The 18,697-nt window shown below is 38.7% G+C and overlaps 2 protein-coding genes across 4 annotated transcripts in view; both read left to right on the forward strand.

Moving 5' to 3' along the window:
• The window catches only part of LOC113073485 (cohesin subunit SA-2), a 33,057-nt gene extending 25,351 nt beyond the window's left edge, over positions 1-7,706 (forward strand). Inside the window, exons 20-34 of one of the 2 annotated variants that reach the window (XM_026246381.1) lie at positions 113-183; positions 849-936; positions 1,413-1,493; positions 1,586-1,678; positions 1,757-1,931; positions 2,301-2,440; positions 2,532-2,633; positions 2,722-2,870; positions 2,958-3,086; positions 3,203-3,408; positions 3,987-4,218; positions 4,677-4,790; positions 4,877-5,003; positions 6,456-6,533; positions 6,805-7,706. In XM_026246381.1, coding sequence (XP_026102166.1) covers positions 113-183; positions 849-936; positions 1,413-1,493; positions 1,586-1,678; positions 1,757-1,931; positions 2,301-2,440; positions 2,532-2,633; positions 2,722-2,870; positions 2,958-3,086; positions 3,203-3,408; positions 3,987-4,218; positions 4,677-4,790; positions 4,877-5,003; positions 6,456-6,533; positions 6,805-6,828 — 1,809 coding nt within the window. In that variant the 3' untranslated portion in view covers positions 6,829-7,706. Of the gene's footprint in view, positions 1-112; positions 184-848; positions 937-1,412; positions 1,494-1,585; positions 1,679-1,756; positions 1,932-2,300; positions 2,441-2,531; positions 2,634-2,721; positions 2,871-2,957; positions 3,087-3,202; positions 3,409-3,986; positions 4,219-4,676; positions 4,791-4,876; positions 5,004-6,455 lie in introns of both variants that reach the window. The other variant, XM_026246380.1, reaches the window with a different exon arrangement.
• Positions 7,707-9,118: 1,412 nt separating this feature from the next.
• On the forward strand, positions 9,119-18,269 carry LOC113073487 (hyaluronan mediated motility receptor-like). 2 transcript variants are annotated; one of them, XM_026246385.1, is made up of 20 exons: positions 9,120-9,317; positions 9,662-9,760; positions 9,851-9,927; positions 10,622-10,699; positions 10,817-11,005; positions 11,087-11,173; positions 11,257-11,368; positions 12,142-12,207; positions 12,294-12,367; positions 12,502-12,572; positions 12,656-13,023; positions 13,122-13,270; positions 13,934-14,148; positions 14,232-14,348; positions 15,122-15,280; positions 16,099-16,485; positions 16,627-16,699; positions 17,477-17,653; positions 17,733-17,883; positions 17,965-18,269. In XM_026246385.1, exons 1-20 carry the CDS (start codon positions 9,272-9,274, stop codon positions 17,976-17,978), a joined length of 2,709 nt encoding a protein of 902 aa, XP_026102170.1. In that variant the 5' UTR covers positions 9,120-9,271; the 3' UTR covers positions 17,979-18,269. The 2 variants fall into 2 exon arrangements, with proteins under 2 accessions (XP_026102171.1, XP_026102170.1); XM_026246386.1 differs by lacking the exon at positions 17,965-18,269 and having other exon boundaries at positions 9,119-9,317; positions 17,733-17,891.
• Positions 18,270-18,697: the final 428 nt, after the last annotated feature.

Genomic DNA, 18,697 nt, shown 5'->3' on the forward strand with positions numbered 1-18,697 from the left:
TAACTTCCCTTGTACTCAATTCAAACTACTTATTTCTTAATGTTGCCACAATCCAACAGAAGCTGAGAAAGTTGCAGATGTCTTTATATATAACTTGTTTTTTTTCCCACAGGGTGAAGACCCAGATGAAGATGATGCTTATCAAGTTCTGTCCACACTGAAGAGGATCACAGCTTTCCACAAGTAAGGCTTCCCTGTCTCACCTCCCTGAGTATTAAGCCCCTTTCACACTGCGATTCTGGCAAATACACGGGTAATGTGTCCCTGCAATTGTTCCCGGGTCGCTAGAGTTTGCACTTTCACACTGCCAGTGATTACCTGGAATATGTGAGTGCTTTCACACAGAACCCGTTAAGGTCCCGTAACCACAAGTGACATCAGTGTGTGACGTGGAATGCACGAGTCGAAAACATTAGACACATTATACTTTCACTGAAGCTAGCGAACGATCTCAGCTTCAGCACGGAAAGTGAGGAACTAACTGATCTCTGCTTCATTACAGTTTGCTCATATTTTTTTGTCACAAACTATGATCTTCCTTCAAAACACCTGGTAAAAGAGTCGGGCAATAATGTGCGTCATCAATTCAACACGGCATTAGATCTGGCTTTTGTTCACACAGGGATCGTCCCGGGACTGAACCCGGCAATGTTACTAGGTCCCCAACTCGGAATCAATCCCGGGACGTGTTTGCTTTCACACAGAATGCGACCCGGCAATGTTCCGGCAATTTGCCGGGTCTGGCATGCAGTGTGAAAGGGGCTTTAGCAATTGTTTACCTTTCACTTTAGGTGAAGGCTGTAATTTACTTTTCTAACACCCATTCCAATCCTTTTTTTTGTGTTTAGTGCTCATGACCTTTCCAAATGGGACCTCTTCACCAGCAATTACAAGTTACTGAACACTGGTATTGAAAACGGAGACATGCCTGAGCAGGTATTGATGTGCATATGAAGAATTATTGAGGTAGTGCCTGACTGGGCCAGACTTAATGACACTTTTCACAATTGTTACTTTATATGAATTGTCTTTCTCATTTAATAGTAAATTCATGTGTCACAATTGAGGCTTCTGCTTTCACGATTGTGATTATTTCTCATAATTGCAACTTAAGATTCATCGTTCTCATAATTGTGATCAATTTATATATAATTGACTAATTTATGTGATTGTGCCTTTTTTAGAACTCTATTTCTCAGAATTGCATCTTGAAGCCTCACAATTGATTTTGTTCACACAGTGATTTTGTTTCGTATTTTTTTTACTTTATCTCACAATTACCTGTTTTTCTGTATTTTGTTTTTACTCCGAGACAACCAAGCATATGTAGAAATAACAGCTCGAAATCAGCTGAAACTTTGCTTTTGCGTCATGATTGTTGGGTAACATCACTGTCTCTCTGGACGTTTCAGATTGTCATTCACGCACTGCAGTGCACACATTACGTCATTCTTTGGAGTTTAGCCAAGGTCTCTGAGGGCACTTCTAAAAAGGTAGCTCCCATTCATATGATTCGTATGCATTCATCCTTTCGCCTTATTTGCTGTGGTTTGTTGGATGTCAACAAAGCATTTGGTCTCTGTAGGAGGACATGTTGACTCTGAGGAAGCAGATGAGGGCATTTTGTCTAATGTGCCAGCGTTACCTAACCAGCGTTAACACCGCCGTCAAAGAGCAGGTCTGTATCAGTGGTCACAACACGTCACTATCCCTCATTCCTCAAACAGCCTGTACCTGAGTGTATGTTCTCCCTCAGGCCTTCACCATCCTCTGTGACCTGCTGCTGATCTTCAGCCATCAGATCGTCTCAGGTGGGAGGGAAGCTCTCGAGCCCTTAGTATACAACCCCGAGGCATCCCTGCAGTCCGATCTTCTCAATTTCATCCTGGACCACGTCTTCATTGACCAGGATGAAGACAGCAACAGCACAGGTCTATCACTGCTAATGGCATAATGACTTTCAGTTAGAACCAACAGGCTTTGCTGAATGGATTTAGTTCCCCTGGCTGTTGAACGCGAACACTAAGACAACACAAAGGAAATTGGCTTTAGAAGCGTTTAATTGATTTAGAGATTAGAGACTCTAGCAACACTTAATCCTGTTGTGCACATAGCTTTAGCTGAAGTAGACAGACTAGTTTAAAAGGAGAGTTGTTGGACAAATATCAATTTGTCATGCTTCATTTGTTGTCAGGTAGCAGCGTTTAAAAGGTGGCCACTAGAGGGCAGCAGTTTTCCTTCTAGTACAAGCTGTTTCATGAGCAGTATTTGAAGGTCTTTTTCCCTTTGTTTTCGAACAGATGGGCAGCAAGATGATGAAGCCAGTAAAATCGAAGCTTTGCACAAGAGGCGAAACCTGCTGGCCGCATACTGCAAACTCATTATTTACAATGTTGTTGAGATGAACACTGGTGCAGATATTTTCAAGCAATACATGAGGGTAAGTCTGCTTATTCTTTGAATATGCATTGTCAGATCATTGCTACACTTTATTATTCACTTAAATGCAAGTTTCTCCGTTTCCTGTCCAGTATTACAATGACTACGGTGACATAATCAAGGAAACTATGAGCAAGACGAGACAGATCGACAAAATCCAGTGTGCAAAGACACTCATTCTGAGCTTACAGCAGGTCAGTGACTATAAGGTTTGATATCTGCCATCAAAACGGGTTTTACTCGCAGGTCCTTGACATGTCTTTCTCCCTGTGCTGAGAGCAGCTATTCAATGAGATGCTGTCAGATCTAGGACCCAGCTTTGACCGTTCATCCTCAGCTTTCTGTGGCATTAAAGAGCTCGCTCGACGCTTCTCTCTGACATTTGGTCTGGATCAGGTCAAAACCAGAGAGGCCATCGCTATGTTACACAAGTAAGCTTCCATTCATTTCCTCTTGGCAGAAAAACCAGTTGTGTGTCGAGTTGCATGTTTACACCCCATCTTTCTTTCTCTTTAAAGGGACGGTATTGAGTTTGCCTTCAAAGAGCCCAATCCTCAAGGGGAGGGACATCCTCCCCTCAACTTGGCTTTTCTTGACATTCTCAGTGAGTTCTCATCCAAACTCATGCGTCAGGACAAGCGGACTGTGTAAGAAACCATTTATTGATCTCAGCAGGGGTGTTTATAGTTGTGTAAGGGCACTTTGTGGATCATTCATTAGCAGTTGAATCTAATGTTGGTCCTCTCTCTCTCTTTTCCCAAAGGCACATGTATTTGGAGCGCTTCATGACATTTCAGATGGCCCTGCAGAGAGAAGACTGCTGGCTGCCGCTCATCTCTTACAGGAACTCACTGCAGGCAGGCGGTGATGATGACACGATGTCTGTGGTCAGTGGCATCAGTAGCCGAGGCTCCTCCGTCAGGAGTAAAAAAGCTAAACCTGCCACTGGCAAGAGGAAATTACCAGAAGGTAAAAGTTTGAATACAAGAAATCAGACAAGGAATATTTTTAATGTGATTGAATAACATACATTGATTGATGGTGCACTATAACACTATAGACATTTTTATTAAGGAAGTAAATCATGCTAGTTTTCATTCATGGTATCGGCAAGTCAGCATGTAAGGAAAAGTCATCTATTTTATAAATGCATGCTATCGATCTTATCTTATAATTCGTGTTTGTTTGTGTGTATGTATATTAGAAATGTTTGCAGGACCTCTCCAATCATTTAGTCCTCTTAAAGGATAGTTCATCCAAAAAATTAAAATGCTGTCATTTACTCACTCTCAAGTCGTTCCTGTTGTCTGACTGACTTTCTTCTGCCGAACACAAAAGAAGATATTTTAAAGACTGTTGGTAACCGAACAGTTACTGGTTCCCATGGACTTCAATAGTATAGACAAAAATACCAGAAAAATAGGGACCAGATACTTTAAATGACAGCATTTTCATTTTGGGGGGAATCCCACCCCTTGCAAACTCAATTCATTTTGTTGTCAGTTTATGGTGAGTAATGCTTGTCCTGCTGTCTGTTGCGTGTCCAGAGGAGAGCAGCAGCAGCAGCAGTGAAGTATGGATGAGCCGTGAGCAGAGCATGCAGACGCCCATCATGATGCCTTCACCCCACCTCACCTCCACCATCATGAGAGAGCCCAAACGCCTGCGTCCTGAGGAGAGCTACATGGGGGTGTACAGCATGACCCCCGATCAGCAACAGCAGCACGCACACCCTCAGACCCCTCAGCCACAACACCACCAAACACCCATGGACTACAAGTAAGAGCAATGATACTCAAGCTTAAAGGGCTGGTTGATCAGCATTTTTCGAAGGCTTGATTGTTTATAGGGTGACCTGCAGTCGGGGTGCAAATAAGGACCTTTCGACAGCATGTCAACAACAATCTACTTCAACAACTCTTCCTCCTCTCTAAAGCAGTCCAACATGGCCTCACCCCTTTGTTGTGTGTTCTTGGGGGCAGGGTTTATGTATATTTTCGAGTTTGTGGTGCCACAAAACCAGGAAGAAGCTCATTGTAGTCCTTAAACAGCAGTTTCTTTAAAAGAAGATATCTCAAACTAAAGTTAAAACACACAAACTAAAGTGAAATCATAATCATGCACCCCTTTACTGAGTTTCTCATGCTTGTGGATATTCAGATGTTCAAGCATGTGTGCTGCTGGGTGTAGTTTGGGACTGAAGAAATCTAGTGATGTGTGGTGTTATTGTTTAACAGCACACAAGTCACCTGGATGTTAGCACAGAGACAGCAGCAAGAGGAGGTGGCCAGACAGCAGCAGGAGAGAGCTATGAACTACGCCAAATTAAGAAGCAACCTTCAGCATGCCATGTAAGGGAACTTTACATGTTCAGTGGGTAGATGCAGTTTGAATGCACACAAAAACATGTTTGACTTTGGTCTTTCAATGCTTGCAGTCGTCGAGGAACAGGTCTTATGGAGGATGATGAGGAACCCATTGTGGAAGATGTGATGATGTCATCAGAAGGCCGAATTGAGGATCTCAATGAAGGCATGGACTTTGACACCATGGATATCGATCTGGTAATAAGCTTATGCTGATACCATTTGTCTTCATGATTTTGGTCTCTAGTAGTACACTTTTATGTTAATAACAATTTATATTACTGTTCAAAAGTTTGGGGTATGCACGATTTGTTTTTAAAATGTTTTTGAAAGAAGTCAGTTATGGCCACCACGGCTGCATTGGTTTTATCAAAAATACAGTAAAATCAGTAATATTTTGAAATATTATTGCAATTTAAAATATCTGTTTTCTATTTTGATATTTTTCAAAATGTAATTTATTTCTGTGATTCAAAGCATCATTATTCCAGTCTTTAGTGTCACATTATCTTTCAGGTACCAGAGTAATATGTTGATTTGCTGCTCAAGAAACATTTATTTTTATTATCTTATGTTAAAAGTTAGGCTGCTAAATATTTTTTGGTGAGCAAAATTTTCAGGATTCTTTTCAGCATTGTCTATGAAATTAAAAAACAAAACAAAACAAAAACAAGAAGCCATCTTTACTGTCACTTGTGATCAATTTATAGCATCATTCCTGAATAAAGTTTAATAAGTATTTTCTTTCAAAACTAAATTCTTTCTTACCCCTGCTTTTGAACAGTTCTTTGTATGTATTAGTGTTGTAGTCAAGACCAGACCACCACTACTCAAGTTTGTCTGAAAGATCTACAATTACGGTCCGAGACATGCATTTTTTAATAAAATTAGAATAGTTAGACACTATATAGAGCTGTTACCAATCAAATTACATCACTCACAACAAAATTAATCTTCGCCTCTGCAGTGGTGGCACAGAAACTGCATCTGAATTGGTACATTTGCAATTCCATAAATAGTGTTGAGAATTGCGACAGTATATTGAATTCTGTGGGTATTTTGTATTCATTTGGGTGACATTTGACACAGCCCCTCATTAATCTCTGACCCAGAGTTACAGTATAAATCAGTGGTTCTCAGCCAGGGGCCTTCTAAGGGAACCTCAAGATGTCTTTAAAATAAACTAAAATATTCCTTAGTATTTGGTTATATTTTTAATGAACATGCATCTTTTTAGTCATGCTAAGCTCTTAAATCTTTTGAGTGAGTGTTACAATAGGGGATCTTGAAGTCAAAAATGTTGAGATCCACTTGCATAAATCAAACTATTTATTATCATTGTTTAGTTATTTAATAAGTTATTGATTGCTTTTAAAGTGGGACATTTTACATCCAGCCACATTAATGATGTTAACAAATAAATCCGGCAATGCACTGGCAATTTAGTGTTATTCTCGCAGTTGTGGTCTTGATACATAATCCCAAAGACGACACCAAGACGAGACCGAGACAAGACCAAGACCTTCAAAAAATGGTCTTAAGTCCAGTCTTAAGTACTCTAACACTAGTGTGTATATTTACGTTATGCAATTTAATGTCACTTCTTTTAGCACATCTCATCTTTACTGTCTGCGCTTTCCTATCTTCTAGCCCCCTTCGAAGAATCGACGAGAGAGATCGGAACTGAAGCCCGACTTTTTCGACCCTGCCTCCATCATGGATGAGTCTGTAAGAAGCACTCATTTCCTGGGTTATGATGCTTTTCAGCGGTAATGGGGGACTCGTTCACTCCGACACTGAGGACGTGAAAGAGAGATCACCACTAGATGGCACTAGCAGGAGTGATTTCAGATAGTTTGAATTGCCCTTGTGCAAAAAGACAGAGAGGGGGAGAGCATCTCACTATAATAAATACTAATCAGACCCATCTGGACTGATGATTGAATAAAAGGTTTGTTTGGTAACTCTAAACACTGAATTTGAACATTTTCTCTTGTAGGTCCTGGGAGTGCCCATGTTTTAAGATTATAATTGGAGGCGTGTGAAGAGAAGAGACATTTTGCGTGTATTCACATTGATTCTCTAAAGAGAATTAAATTCAATGGAGTGATTGGCATCCAAATCAGCTCGTACCATTGACGCTTACTAAAACGCAGAAAGGATAAAGGAGCAATTCAAAGTCTTTGCAATCGTTGTGTGGGCTTTCCCTGATCGTGCAAAACAGTGAGAGTAGATACTGAACGCCATGGAATCTCTGACTGTCCTAGCCATACATGAGTTTATGATTAAAAAACAATATATATATATATAAATATATATATAAATATTTCACAGTTGAACGTCATCATGTTTGAAGAAACATATGTGAGATCTCTTAGAGTTGTGGTATTTCTTGAAACTGGGGGTGAATGCATCTTTTTTTAACTTAAAAGACAACTTTGTTATGTATAGCCCTTTTGTAATAGTGAGTAATCTGGTGTAAAGTAGTAATTTATAAGCAGGTTTTTGCTCATCATAGTGAGTATTGATATATTTTATTCTTCTTATCTAATATGTGAAATGGAGGAAAAACCTCCAGGTCTTTATATCTAGTATTTAGTTTCCTTTTATTCCACCCTTAAAAATCATGACATGCATCACAAATTCTAAATCAAAACACTGAGCAAACCGATTTATTTCTGCCTTTGGTGCATTTTTGAGGTTTGGGGGCAACTTCAGTTACACGATCAATGATTGGTGTATGTGAAATACCTCGACCATTCAGTGGGCCTGTTGCTGTCTTTGCACCAACAGAACTGTTTTTATGTGCCAGCTGCTGTAGTAAATCAGGAACTTCGAATCCCAGTCGGTCCGTGAACATGCACAGAAATGACTATAATTCCGCTGAGTCATGTGGCTTATCCAAAGATCAGATCTGCTCGCTTGTCCCGCTAAAATCTAAGATCAAGCAAAGAAGAGGAAATCTCTCCAGTAGTGCCATTGTGTGGTCTCTAATAAAACAAAACTTAGTGTAGTATGTCTGGTGGAGATTTTCTTCTCCCTGATTAGAGCTATGTAGACCTCTACATTTAAATGAAATTATATATAAATATATAAATTGGTGCTGATTTTATAATTGTGCTTTAGTTTTTTTGTTTTTTTACTCCAATTTAGAAGTTTTGAAATGTATAAGAACATGTCTAAACATGAAAGTGTGTAGGCATGCAGCAAGTAAAGTGAGATATTTTATATATTTTTTCCTTCTTTTTTTGTGCGTGTATTGTTTGGATCCTTTTTTTTTTTTGGTCAGTCTTAAGAGGTTTTTAGGTTTCACCGTTTTCTTGATTGTAAATTAGTTTGTTTGCAAATCATGGACAGAACTGTTTAGTTCAGATCTAAGTTTGTTTTTTGTTTTTTTCCAAAAATGAAATGTTCAAAGTGTAACAATGACATCCTATGAGATAATTTAATGTTACAGCATTGCATTCGGCAGCTCTATGAAGCTTGACTAATACATTAACTTATATTGCAGACGTGTGCATTTTGTCTGGGGTATACTTTTTAATCATTCCATGACTTGGCCTTAAAAAGTCCTTGTTTTAAAAAGGAAAAGAAGGTGGTTTTCAAACATAAATCTTCCATGTTGAAACTTTTATGTGAGGTACATTGGATTCCTTTCACATCAGAAAAGGAGCAGTGCATTTCTAATATGACATGAGTGTAATTATTTAAAAGAAGGTGTGCAGACAGATTTTGAATTTATGAAAGTAAATGCCCTTCCGCTTGAACTGTCTTCTGTTTCTCACCACTACATTAAATAAACTGCTGAATAGATTGTGTAAATATACATGCATTTAAACGTAAAGCTTAATTTTCTAGTGCTTTTTTCTGTTAACTTTTAAAAAAAATATTATCACTTTTCCCTGTTCAGAGATATAAACTCATTCATAGATATAAACTCATTCCCTGTCCTCTGTTATCCATTGTAATGTTTCTGATTTGTATCTGTCTGGAGACAGAAAGGTTTTTTTTTTTTTTTTTTGAATAAAAGTAAACAAATCTTTAATGTGTGTCGTGTGATTTTTACATGATTAACAGAGTCATACATGTGGAGTCAAAACAAGCAAATATACTGTTTGTAATTTACTGTTTTAAAATAAAACTTTAAATCTGAATTTATCTGACGCATTGCATGCAGTTTGAATTTTTGGACAACGGCTCCCTAAACCAGATGTGACGTACAGCTTGATTTCGTTTCTGATTGGTTTACATTTATGTTCGTCACACATTCTTCAATATCATTGGCTAAAGCCGTTGCGTCTGTGCTTTTGGGCGGGCTTACGATTTAAAAATTTCAGCGGGGTTTCCACAGGCTTTAACGCTCGAGCAAATTGAAGTCTTTAACGCTTAACTGTAATAATTTAAACTCTTTAATAGTTTTTTTTTTTTTTTTACAGTCTTTGAGGTATCGACCTCTTTTGTCGGTCATGTCTTTCTCAAGAGCTCCATTAAAGAGATTTAACGAGCATGTCGGTAAGTTTCACTCGTTTGTTCACTGTTTCTGTTCTGCGATGTGAATGAATCCGAGAGCAACGGTTATGTGCTTTAAACAGTTGAATTATTAAAGTTAAATTAATGAAGGTATCTGCTTAGTTACCACTGTCAAAACCTATTTCATATTCATCTTCGTAATTTCAGAGTTATCTCGCAGCTATTAAAACATATGAACTACACAGCCGTACGTCACACTATGACGATTGAAATACATAAACATTCATGATGCTGAGCAGAAATGCTAAGACATGTCCGCTGTCTCCCTGCTAATGAGAGGTTCATATTCATAGTCTTTGATTTTTGATCTTTATTTCTATCTTTAGGCTGTGCTCCTCCACCTGGTACATATGAGGTGAAGTCTGGTGAGCTGAAAGGAGCTGTATCATTTCATAAAGCAGAGCGCTTCAGAACAGCTTCAAAAAGTGAGAGCAGAATTTGTTTAACTGCCATTTGAGTCGACATTTTCATCTGTAGGTTATTAATGAGAATATGTACTTCCTTGTGGTAACCAGCCGAGGTACCCTTGCCGTCCCCCTCAAAAGAAGTACCAGTGTCTCCAGTTCGGAGGACCATGTCTGTTGATGGTTTGGTGAGAGCTGTATAATCATTTAATTAAGAGATGTACACACACATTAGAAAATTACAGAAACAACAGGCATCCTCTTGCCAGGAAATATTAAGACCTATCTCAAAATATCTTTTGACTTCCACAAAAGAAAGCAGGTTTGAAACGACATGAGGTTGAATAAATTAAAGCAGATTTAAAAAAAAAAAAAAACAAAAAAAAAACATTTTTTGCTGAAGTATCCCTTTTTAAATGTATAGAATATTTTTTTTTTTTCAAACATTATCTTATTGCTAGACTTCTTGGAATTCTTAAGATGTATAATTCTTTAGATATATATGGGTAATATAATTGTTATATTATGTTAGTATTATAGGTTCTTGTATGATCAGTTGGTTATTTTTGCTGGACAAACCCTTACATTATGCCGTATCCATTTTAAACAAACGATTTATTTAATAGGCATGTTCTTAAAACCTTTCAAATATCTGATGAAATGTTCAATGTTGTTTTGGGTGAGCCGTTTCTAAAAAATTATATTATTTGTTGACTATTTGTCAGTATTAGATTAGATTCAACTTTATTGTCATTGCACATGTAAGGTACAGGGCAACGAAATACAGTGTTATTATTTGTCTGTTCAGTATATTGGCCAATCATTAGTGTTTGCTATGCTGTTTCACAATTTTCTTTTGTTGCTCTTTTTTTCCATATATAGGCTGATGTATTTAGTTCCAAAAAGGACAAAAATAGTTTCACACTTGAGATGAAACATCAGAGACTACTAGAGAAAGAGGTAGATTTCAAAATGTCTTGAACATTTCCTTGACGGCCATTTGTTTCGTTGAGGCCTTATCAGTTTCTGTGGTCTCTTCTCCTAACCTTGACTGTCACTGATGATGCTGGAGTATAGATCCGTTCTTTGGTGCAGCAGAGAGGAGAGCAGGACCGCAGGCTGCTGACCCTGGAAGAAGAGCTGAAAAAGTTGGAGTCTAAATTGCTTGTGGCTGTCAGAGAGAAGACCGGCCTCGCTGCCAATGTGGCTTCTCTCGAGAGGCAGCTCGCGGAGTTAAAGAAAGCTAATGAGTTCCTGAAGACCAAGGTGACTACTCTTTTTGTTTCTTCAGTAGACCGCTTCACATGAAGTTTATTGAGGAATGTCTTTGAACTTTGAATTTCACAGGTCTCTGCAGACATCACCAAGAAGAAGATCAATGCTCTTTCCATGGAGCTCATTGAGGCCAAAAATAAACTGGATGCCAAAGACAAGGCAAGTTACCTCAGTCACTTTAGACAGGGAGCGGAGTCTGTGTAGCTTCAAGTTGCTAGGTGTAATTGTGATCTTGTGAACAGGAGCTGAGCTTCCTTCAGATCAGCTCAGAGGGGAAAGTAAAGGTGTTGGAAACCGATCTGGAGACTGCTAGAACAACTTTTAGAGTTCTTCAGGAAAGGAACAAAGATCTTGGTGAGTTAACTTCAAGCCAGAACATGTTCACAACAAAATATACTGTTTGCTGAAAAATCTTTTATCAGTTCAAGGCTGGGAAAGAGTAGAAAGAAGGTGAAGTTACATTGTTCAAAACTGTTTATTTATCTAAATCTATTCAGAAAAGACACATTTAATCAAAAGTGACAGCGAAGACATGTTACAAAAGAGATTTCAGATCAATGCTGTTCTTTTGAGCTTTCTATCAAATCAGAATCATTTTGATTCTGAAATTGATTATGCTTTCCACAAAAATATGAAGAATCACAACTGTATCAACATTAATGATAAGAAATGTTTCTTGAGCAGCAAATCAACACATTATACTGATTTCTGAAGGATCATGTGACACTGAAGACTGGCGTAATGATGCTTGAAATTAAGCTTTGCCATCACAGGAATAAAATTCCATTTGAATATATATTGAGGTAGAAAACGGTTATTTTAAATTGTAAAAAAATTTTTTTTTTTTTTGTCAAATAAATGTATACCTGGTAAGAGTTTTCAACGGAAAAAAAAGAACTTACTGATCCAGAACTTCTGCACAAAAGTATTTATTTTTTTGATTGTTTGTTTAGAAGTAAAATTGTAAAGGCATGTTGAAACCAAAGTGACACTTGACAGTTCAAACTCTAGTGGTTTAGAAACAGTTTAAGTATTTGTTTGAATGACTCATTAAGAATTCACTCACAAATCCGATATCATTAGTGACTGATTTTTTTTTAATTTTATTACTAAATGTTGTTTTTCAGAGGACCTTCATCAGGAGACAAGAGTCCAAAATGAGCAGCTTGAGAATGAAATGGATAAATTGCAAAGTAAGCTTGCGTGCTAAGATCTGTGTTTGTTTCTACGGTGTCTTTTGGGTTGGCTACATCTCGCTTTTTTCTGTCTTCAAATGAAGGCACAATCCAGGAGCTGAGAGAGGAAATCAAAGCCCTGCAGAGTTACTTGGACTCCGCAAATGAAGAGATTCAGGTATTGGTTTTGGTCAACAGAATTTGACTCTCCTAAGCCAGATGATATTTACTCACCGCTTGGATTGAATCATCAGACTTTAAAGTGCTGCTTGGTTTGAGATAAGCTGTCTGTCTCACTTTCCAATGTCAAAGGATTTGCGGATTAAGCTCCAGGACAAATCCACCATGGAGCGCCGGTTCTCTGATGCTCAAGAGAACCTCAGGTTAGAACTGTGTGCATTTTCATATTGTTGTTGTTATTGTGTCAGTCCTCGCATCCTCATCCAGCTCTATACGACTTGTGCAGTGATGTGGAGAAAAAGCTGGAGAAATGTACCAGTGAGCTGCAGGACTGTCAGGGGGTGCTGAGAATAAAGGAAGAGGAGCTGCAGAGGTCTCAGCAGGAGCTGCAGGGCTCCCAGAAGGCTCTAGAAGAGAAGGAGAGGGAGATGGAGCGGCATGTGCAGGACCTCCAGGCATCGCAGGCCTCACTGAAAGAGCTTGAGCAGCAGATACAGCAGGGAGCTCAGGATCTTGAGGAGTCCCGGAGCATGGTACGGCTGCAGGAGCAGGAGCTGGCCCGCGTGAAGGAGGTCTTGAGGAGAACAGAGGAAGAGCTGGATCAGCGTGTGGCACTTATGGGCGAGCGGTGCTTGGTGCTGGAAGACGAAAGAGGTGAATGAGATTTGGCTTTAGAATGCTACATGAATGCAAATTATGAATAAGCACATTGTTAGTTTTATTTTGATTTGATTGTGAGTGATTGTGTGCAGCCAGGACACAGGAGGAGGGTCTTAGACGGGTACAAGAGTTGAAGGCAGAAATCAGCTCATTGGAGGAGAGTAGGAAGACTGAGAAAGAAACGTATGAAAAGCTGGAGGAGGAATACAATGCACTGACCAAACAGCTGCAAGAGGAAAAGGTAATCTTGTTAATCTTATTCATTTTCACAGCAAATAATTGCAAGTAAAATAGGCATGTTATATTAGGCTTACGATATAAGTGCCACGTACAAAACAGGATTGCAGGAAATTAAAGGGATTGTTTAACCAAACATAAAAACGATCATTTACTCACCCTCACATAGTTCCAAGCTCTTTAATTTTTTCTTTTAAAAAATCAGCGCAGAATACAGCATTGTTTAATAACAGCACTATGTTCATCATTATATTATATTAGAAATCATTATATTATTGGGATTTCTTTACTTTTTTTTTCCCACCAATTCATTGTTGCACATTTATTGTTCAGCCCTTTCCAATGAAGGGCATTTAGAACCTTTTTTTTTCTTTCTTGTATTTCATTAGCTTGAGTATCTGTATCATGGGACACGACTAGGAAAAGAGTTTACTAACATGCCATTTTGTGATTAGTTGTGGTACTTTTAGAGGAGAAATCAATAGTGAATAAAGTTGTGATGTGATTTATATCTGCACAAGTGGGACAATTAAGTGAAGAGTGCATCTTAATAGACTTTAAGCAGGTTGTACTCTGTCATCTCTCAGTCAGGAAGTCAAAGTCTCCCTGATCGACTTTGTGGATTAGGTTAAAGTCTCTTTAGCTCCTCTAATGTGTGTTGCTGCAGACTCACAGTGGCTCCCTGGCTAGCATGCTTGAGCGCCTGAGAGATGAGACTGAAGTGGAGAGGAGACAGCTTGGCGAAGAGCTGGAGGACGCGCTTGAGGAGCTGTCAGAGCTGGAGAAGCAGGAGAAATGCAGTGAGGAGGCCATCCAGCACCTCACGCAGAAGAACCACACACTGGAAAAAGAGCTGAAGAACACTTGCGCAGAGTTAGAAAAGTGAGAACTTTGACTTCAATTTGAATTGAGATGGATCACATCTCTTTGTAAAAACTGACCAGTGTTTGTTTCTCCTTTGGCAGGAAGTGTGCTGAGATGCAGGCTTCAGAAGAGTCTCATGTGATGAAAATCCAAAAACTAGAAGAGGATCACAACAGCTGTCTTGCTAAGCTGGGAGACATGACTACTGACTTTGAGAGGTGATACTTTAAACATCTTTTTCATTATTATTATTATTAAAATGTTGCCCATAGACGAAGGGAACATTGGATGCCCATTTTCCACAAGTTTTGTATGATTCTTTAGGGGTCTTCATGAAATGTCTGCAACATACTTTGGTTAAAATTCCTCAATGGTTGTTTAAAACAACACCCTTTTTATCTAGTCAAAAACGGCTCTGTTCACAGCGACCTGTTTCAGTGCATGTCTCTTTTAAGGGAACATTTGAAGATCCTGTTACCATCAGCTTGAACTGATGGTAAAACTAAACGCATTATTAACTGTCTTTACATTTATTTTGAAAGATGATGCTCGCGATTATGGAAAGGGGCATTATATTACTAATGAGTGCTTGCGGTGTCTGATGTTCACTTTTACATTCATCTTCAAAACACCTGCATTGCTTATGAGACATCGTCGATAGATTTGTTTGAGCGCAGAGGAAGTGGTGGTCAGCAAACAACTGGCTGGGGGTGGAAATATGCTAATACAGGACAGTCCGTCAGCAAGCATGGGAGGCGTCTGACCAGTACGGGGATTAAAAAAAGAGTGAATGTATTTTTATCAATGTAAGGTGCTTGTGTCCACACACTGCTAATACATGTATATGCAAACCATGTAAAAGTGAATTTTGCATCTGATGTCCCCTTTAAAATTCTCTAGAATTTCTTTATAATCATTCCTAATCGATAATCTTCCCGCCCAACCATCCTTAAGTGTGTGCAACAAATATTTTCTTATTAAATTCCCAAAGCACAAGACGGTCTCTGGATGAGCAGAAGGAGCAGGCAGAGGCCCAAGCCCATCAGCTGCAGGAAGAGATGGGCCAACTGAAGCAACAGCTGCAGCAGGACCAGCAGAAACTCACAAGCTACCAGGAAATGAAGGATAAACAGCAAAAGGAGCATGCTAGGTCAGTGTCCTGCCTGAGGGATTTACACTATTTATCTGCTATGCTTCCCATATATGTGCAGCTCCCATATGGTTCCTAATGTGGTCCAAGGTTAAGTAGGGAATCATTTTCAGTCAGTTATTACCACAAAATAAACAAGGTGTTCAGGATATTGTATATTATATTAATAAATCGGTAACTGACAAATAAATATTTCTGTTTATATCTTCAAATGTATTTTAAATAATAATTTAATATAATTAAATTTAACATGATTTAATGATTTTACTTCAGTATAGCACCCAAATAACCAAACCACTTAATTAACCATAACTATCAATTCAAAGGTAAGGGTTTTTAAACGTATACTTAACTTCTATATATACTATATGTATGTATGTATGTATGTATGTATGTGTATGTATATATGTGGTAGCCGATCAACTGTAGCACCCCTACATTTTCTATTTGATTCTATTATTCCTTTTATGATGCTGACTGTTTAAATCCTGCCATGTCAAACTTTTAACAAGCCTCTCCATCTAACCATAGAGAGTTTGATATTAACATTTATGTGTAAACTGCATGAAGACAGTATTTAAAAAATGATATTAAATAACTGCATTTATTGGTTTCAAAGGTAAATGGCAAATATAAATCTTAATAACTTAACACATTTTTCCCCCATCCCTAGTAATGATATAGGTATAGCCTAGGTAAACACTTTCACGGCAGGTCATACTTTAGATGTCTTAACATTTCAGAATATACATGTTTTTTTTTAATGCTTTTCAATGTCTAAGTGACTGATAACTGCTGGTGGTTTTGCTGTGCTACAGGATTCTTTTAGAAGTTCAGACTAAGCTGGCTCAGAGAGAGGAAGAGTTGAAGCAAGCAGCAGAGACTCAGAGTGAGGAGCTGAGACGCCTGCAGGCGGAGGTGGAGCGGGAGAGAGGAGAGCGAGAGCGGGCTCAGACCCGGCTGGAAAGGGAACAGAAGAGGAGGCAGTCAGTGGAGGGCCGTTCTGCAGAAGCCAGCATGCTGCGGGGCCACGTGCAAGAACTGGAAGAGAAGGTTTCTGAACTGAACAGGCAGGTGCAGGAGGAAAGAGATGCCGCTCATCGCCACGTTGTGGAGTGGCAGCAGGAGAGACGACAGCTATGCAGACAGATGGAAGAGGAAAGACAAGACTACCACAAACAACTAGCAGAGGCTCAGCTGCAGAGGTGAGAAAGTTAGGACCCACTCAGAGGGATCTGTAGTCCATCATAGGGTCCTCATGCTCGAAGACATCCAATGCTCAGTCTCTGTGTGCGTTGCATTTATTTTTCTTGTTTAATTCCATATTGCCATTCATTCACCCCCAGCACGTCTGAGGCTGAGACTCAACACTGGAGGAACTTGTATGAAGAGCTTTATGCTAAAGTAAAACCATTTCAGGTAAGCAAAGGTTAGATTTAACGTGGGGTTTTTTTTTTTTTTATTTTTTTTTTTTACCTTTTATAAAACAAAAATGTTTACATCCATTTTTTTTTTTTTTGTATCACAAACCCATTTCCCCCAGGTAATTTTTAGATAGTGTTTTTTTTTTTTCTCTCTCTTCTCTCTAATTAGATTATATTCCAAATCTGGTACATTTGTTTAATCATTTTCTGCTGACCATACTCTTTGACTTAACATATCTTTTCAACAAGCTTCAGAATGAAAATAAGTAACAGGACATTGCAATAATCACAAATGTGCTGGTAAGGTACAGTGTTTCCCACAGCCACACTCTATTGCATATCTATATATGCAAATTAATTTTCTGCCAGCAGGAGGCGCTTTAAGAGCGGGAGAGGTAGAGGTTTCTCTGGTAACGTTTGCAAAGCAGCACTGAGCTCACAAACACTGCCTTTTCAAGCATTACACGCAAGATGAAATTAAAATGAAATTGAACTTTCAACTTTCTGAGTTTCATTTTGAAATGTGCAGTGCTCATGTTTATTCAGTGAAGTCCGACCACAAATAAATTAATGTGGGAAACCCTGAGGTAACACTGAAAAGATTAGTTAGCCAATTTTTCCAGAGATTGTGAAGGATGTGCAGAGTGGAAGGTGCTATACACAGCTTGGTTTTATATTTCAAAAACAGTAACGAAGTCTCACAGATAAGAGGTTGGGCTGTAAATATACACTAGATGATCCCTTTCATTTGTCTGCTTATTCTGATCTTTAGGAACAGCTGGACTGCTTTGCGGCGGAGAGGAACGCTTTGTTGAATGAGAAAGGAGCCACGCAGGCAGAGTTGAACAAGTTAGCCGATGCCTACGCCAACCTGATGGGTCATCAAAACCAGAAACAGAAGATCAAACACATGGTCAAACTAAAAGAGGAGAACTTGGAACTCAAACAGGTAAGGTGTTCGTCATAATGCAGTAGGTGTTTGAGTGATGTTTGTGATATGTAGCTGAGCGTGTTCATGTGCTCTGCAGGAAGTGTCCAAGCTAAAGGCACAGGTTGGGAAACAGAAACAAGAGCTGGATCGGCTCAAATCCAGTCAGGTGCCGCGGAGATTCGACCCCAGCAAGGCTTTCAAACACGACCTCAAAGAAAATCAGCAGCCCACATCAGCTCTTACACAAGGTAACTAAAAAGAACTGCACACTGTGGACTTTTTATGATTATAAATTTTAAATCTAATTATGCTTTTTCTTTGTTTCCAAGGCAACAGAAATTAGCATTAAACTATGATTCATGGACTACTTTTCTGTAATGGCCTATGGACAACCTGAACACTGTGACAGGATATTTCAGCACTCAAATGTCCTGGCTTCCTCTGTGACAACGTTTGTTTTATTTTGTGTGTGAATTTGTCATTCAATATCAATATATAATTGACAACCCACTTTTTTAGATGATGGTTTTGATTGACTACAGTGGTGTGAAAGTATGCTTGTATGGGCTTGGATTCTGTTATTTTGTTTTGTTCAGCATCTGGCGTGTGATTATTCTAAACTCTTTAAAAAGTTCAAAGTTAGCCCACTCTTTGTTTAAAAGTACCCAGCAAGCCTTAAGATGAACGGTTTTGTTTATTTGTTCCTCTTTGGTATGGAAGTTTAGGTTTTGCAATTTTTTTTAAAAAATAATTTTAATAATTGTCTGTGACTTGTCTTATAGGGAATGTCCACCAAAAAATGAAATTGTAATAATTTCCTCACCTTGATGAGGTTCCAAACCTGTACGCATGTCATTCCTCTGTGGAACATAACAGATGTTGAGGAATGTTGAAGACCAAATTCCCCATTGACTTTTTTTTTTTGTGGGGGGGTTGTCCATACAATGGAAGTCAATGGGAACCAAAACCTTATAGTTACCAACATTCTTTAAAATATCTTTTGTGTTCCTCAGAAGCAAGTTACACAAGTTTGGAACGACATGAGGGTGAGTAATGATGAAA

This window comes from Carassius auratus, unplaced genomic scaffold (assembly GCF_003368295.1).
Source record: "Carassius auratus strain Wakin unplaced genomic scaffold, ASM336829v1 scaf_tig00012264, whole genome shotgun sequence".
In the NCBI taxonomy this organism is placed as follows: domain Eukaryota; kingdom Metazoa; phylum Chordata; class Actinopteri; order Cypriniformes; family Cyprinidae; genus Carassius; species Carassius auratus.

What these genes read in the sequence shown, in the direction of transcription:
- LOC113073487 (XM_026246385.1), top strand. Translation starts at nt 9,272, where the DNA reads ATGTCTTTCTCAAGAGCTCCATTAAAGAGATTTAACGAGCATGTCG. An exon ending in AACAGCTGCAAGAGGAAAAG is followed by an intron (nt 13,271 to 13,933) that starts GTAATCTTGTTA and finishes GTGTTGCTGCAG; the next exon opens with ACTCACAGTGGCTCCCTGGC. An exon ending in AGAACTTGGAACTCAAACAG is followed by an intron (nt 17,654 to 17,732) that starts GTAAGGTGTTCG and finishes TGTGCTCTGCAG; the next exon opens with GAAGTGTCCAAGCTAAAGGC.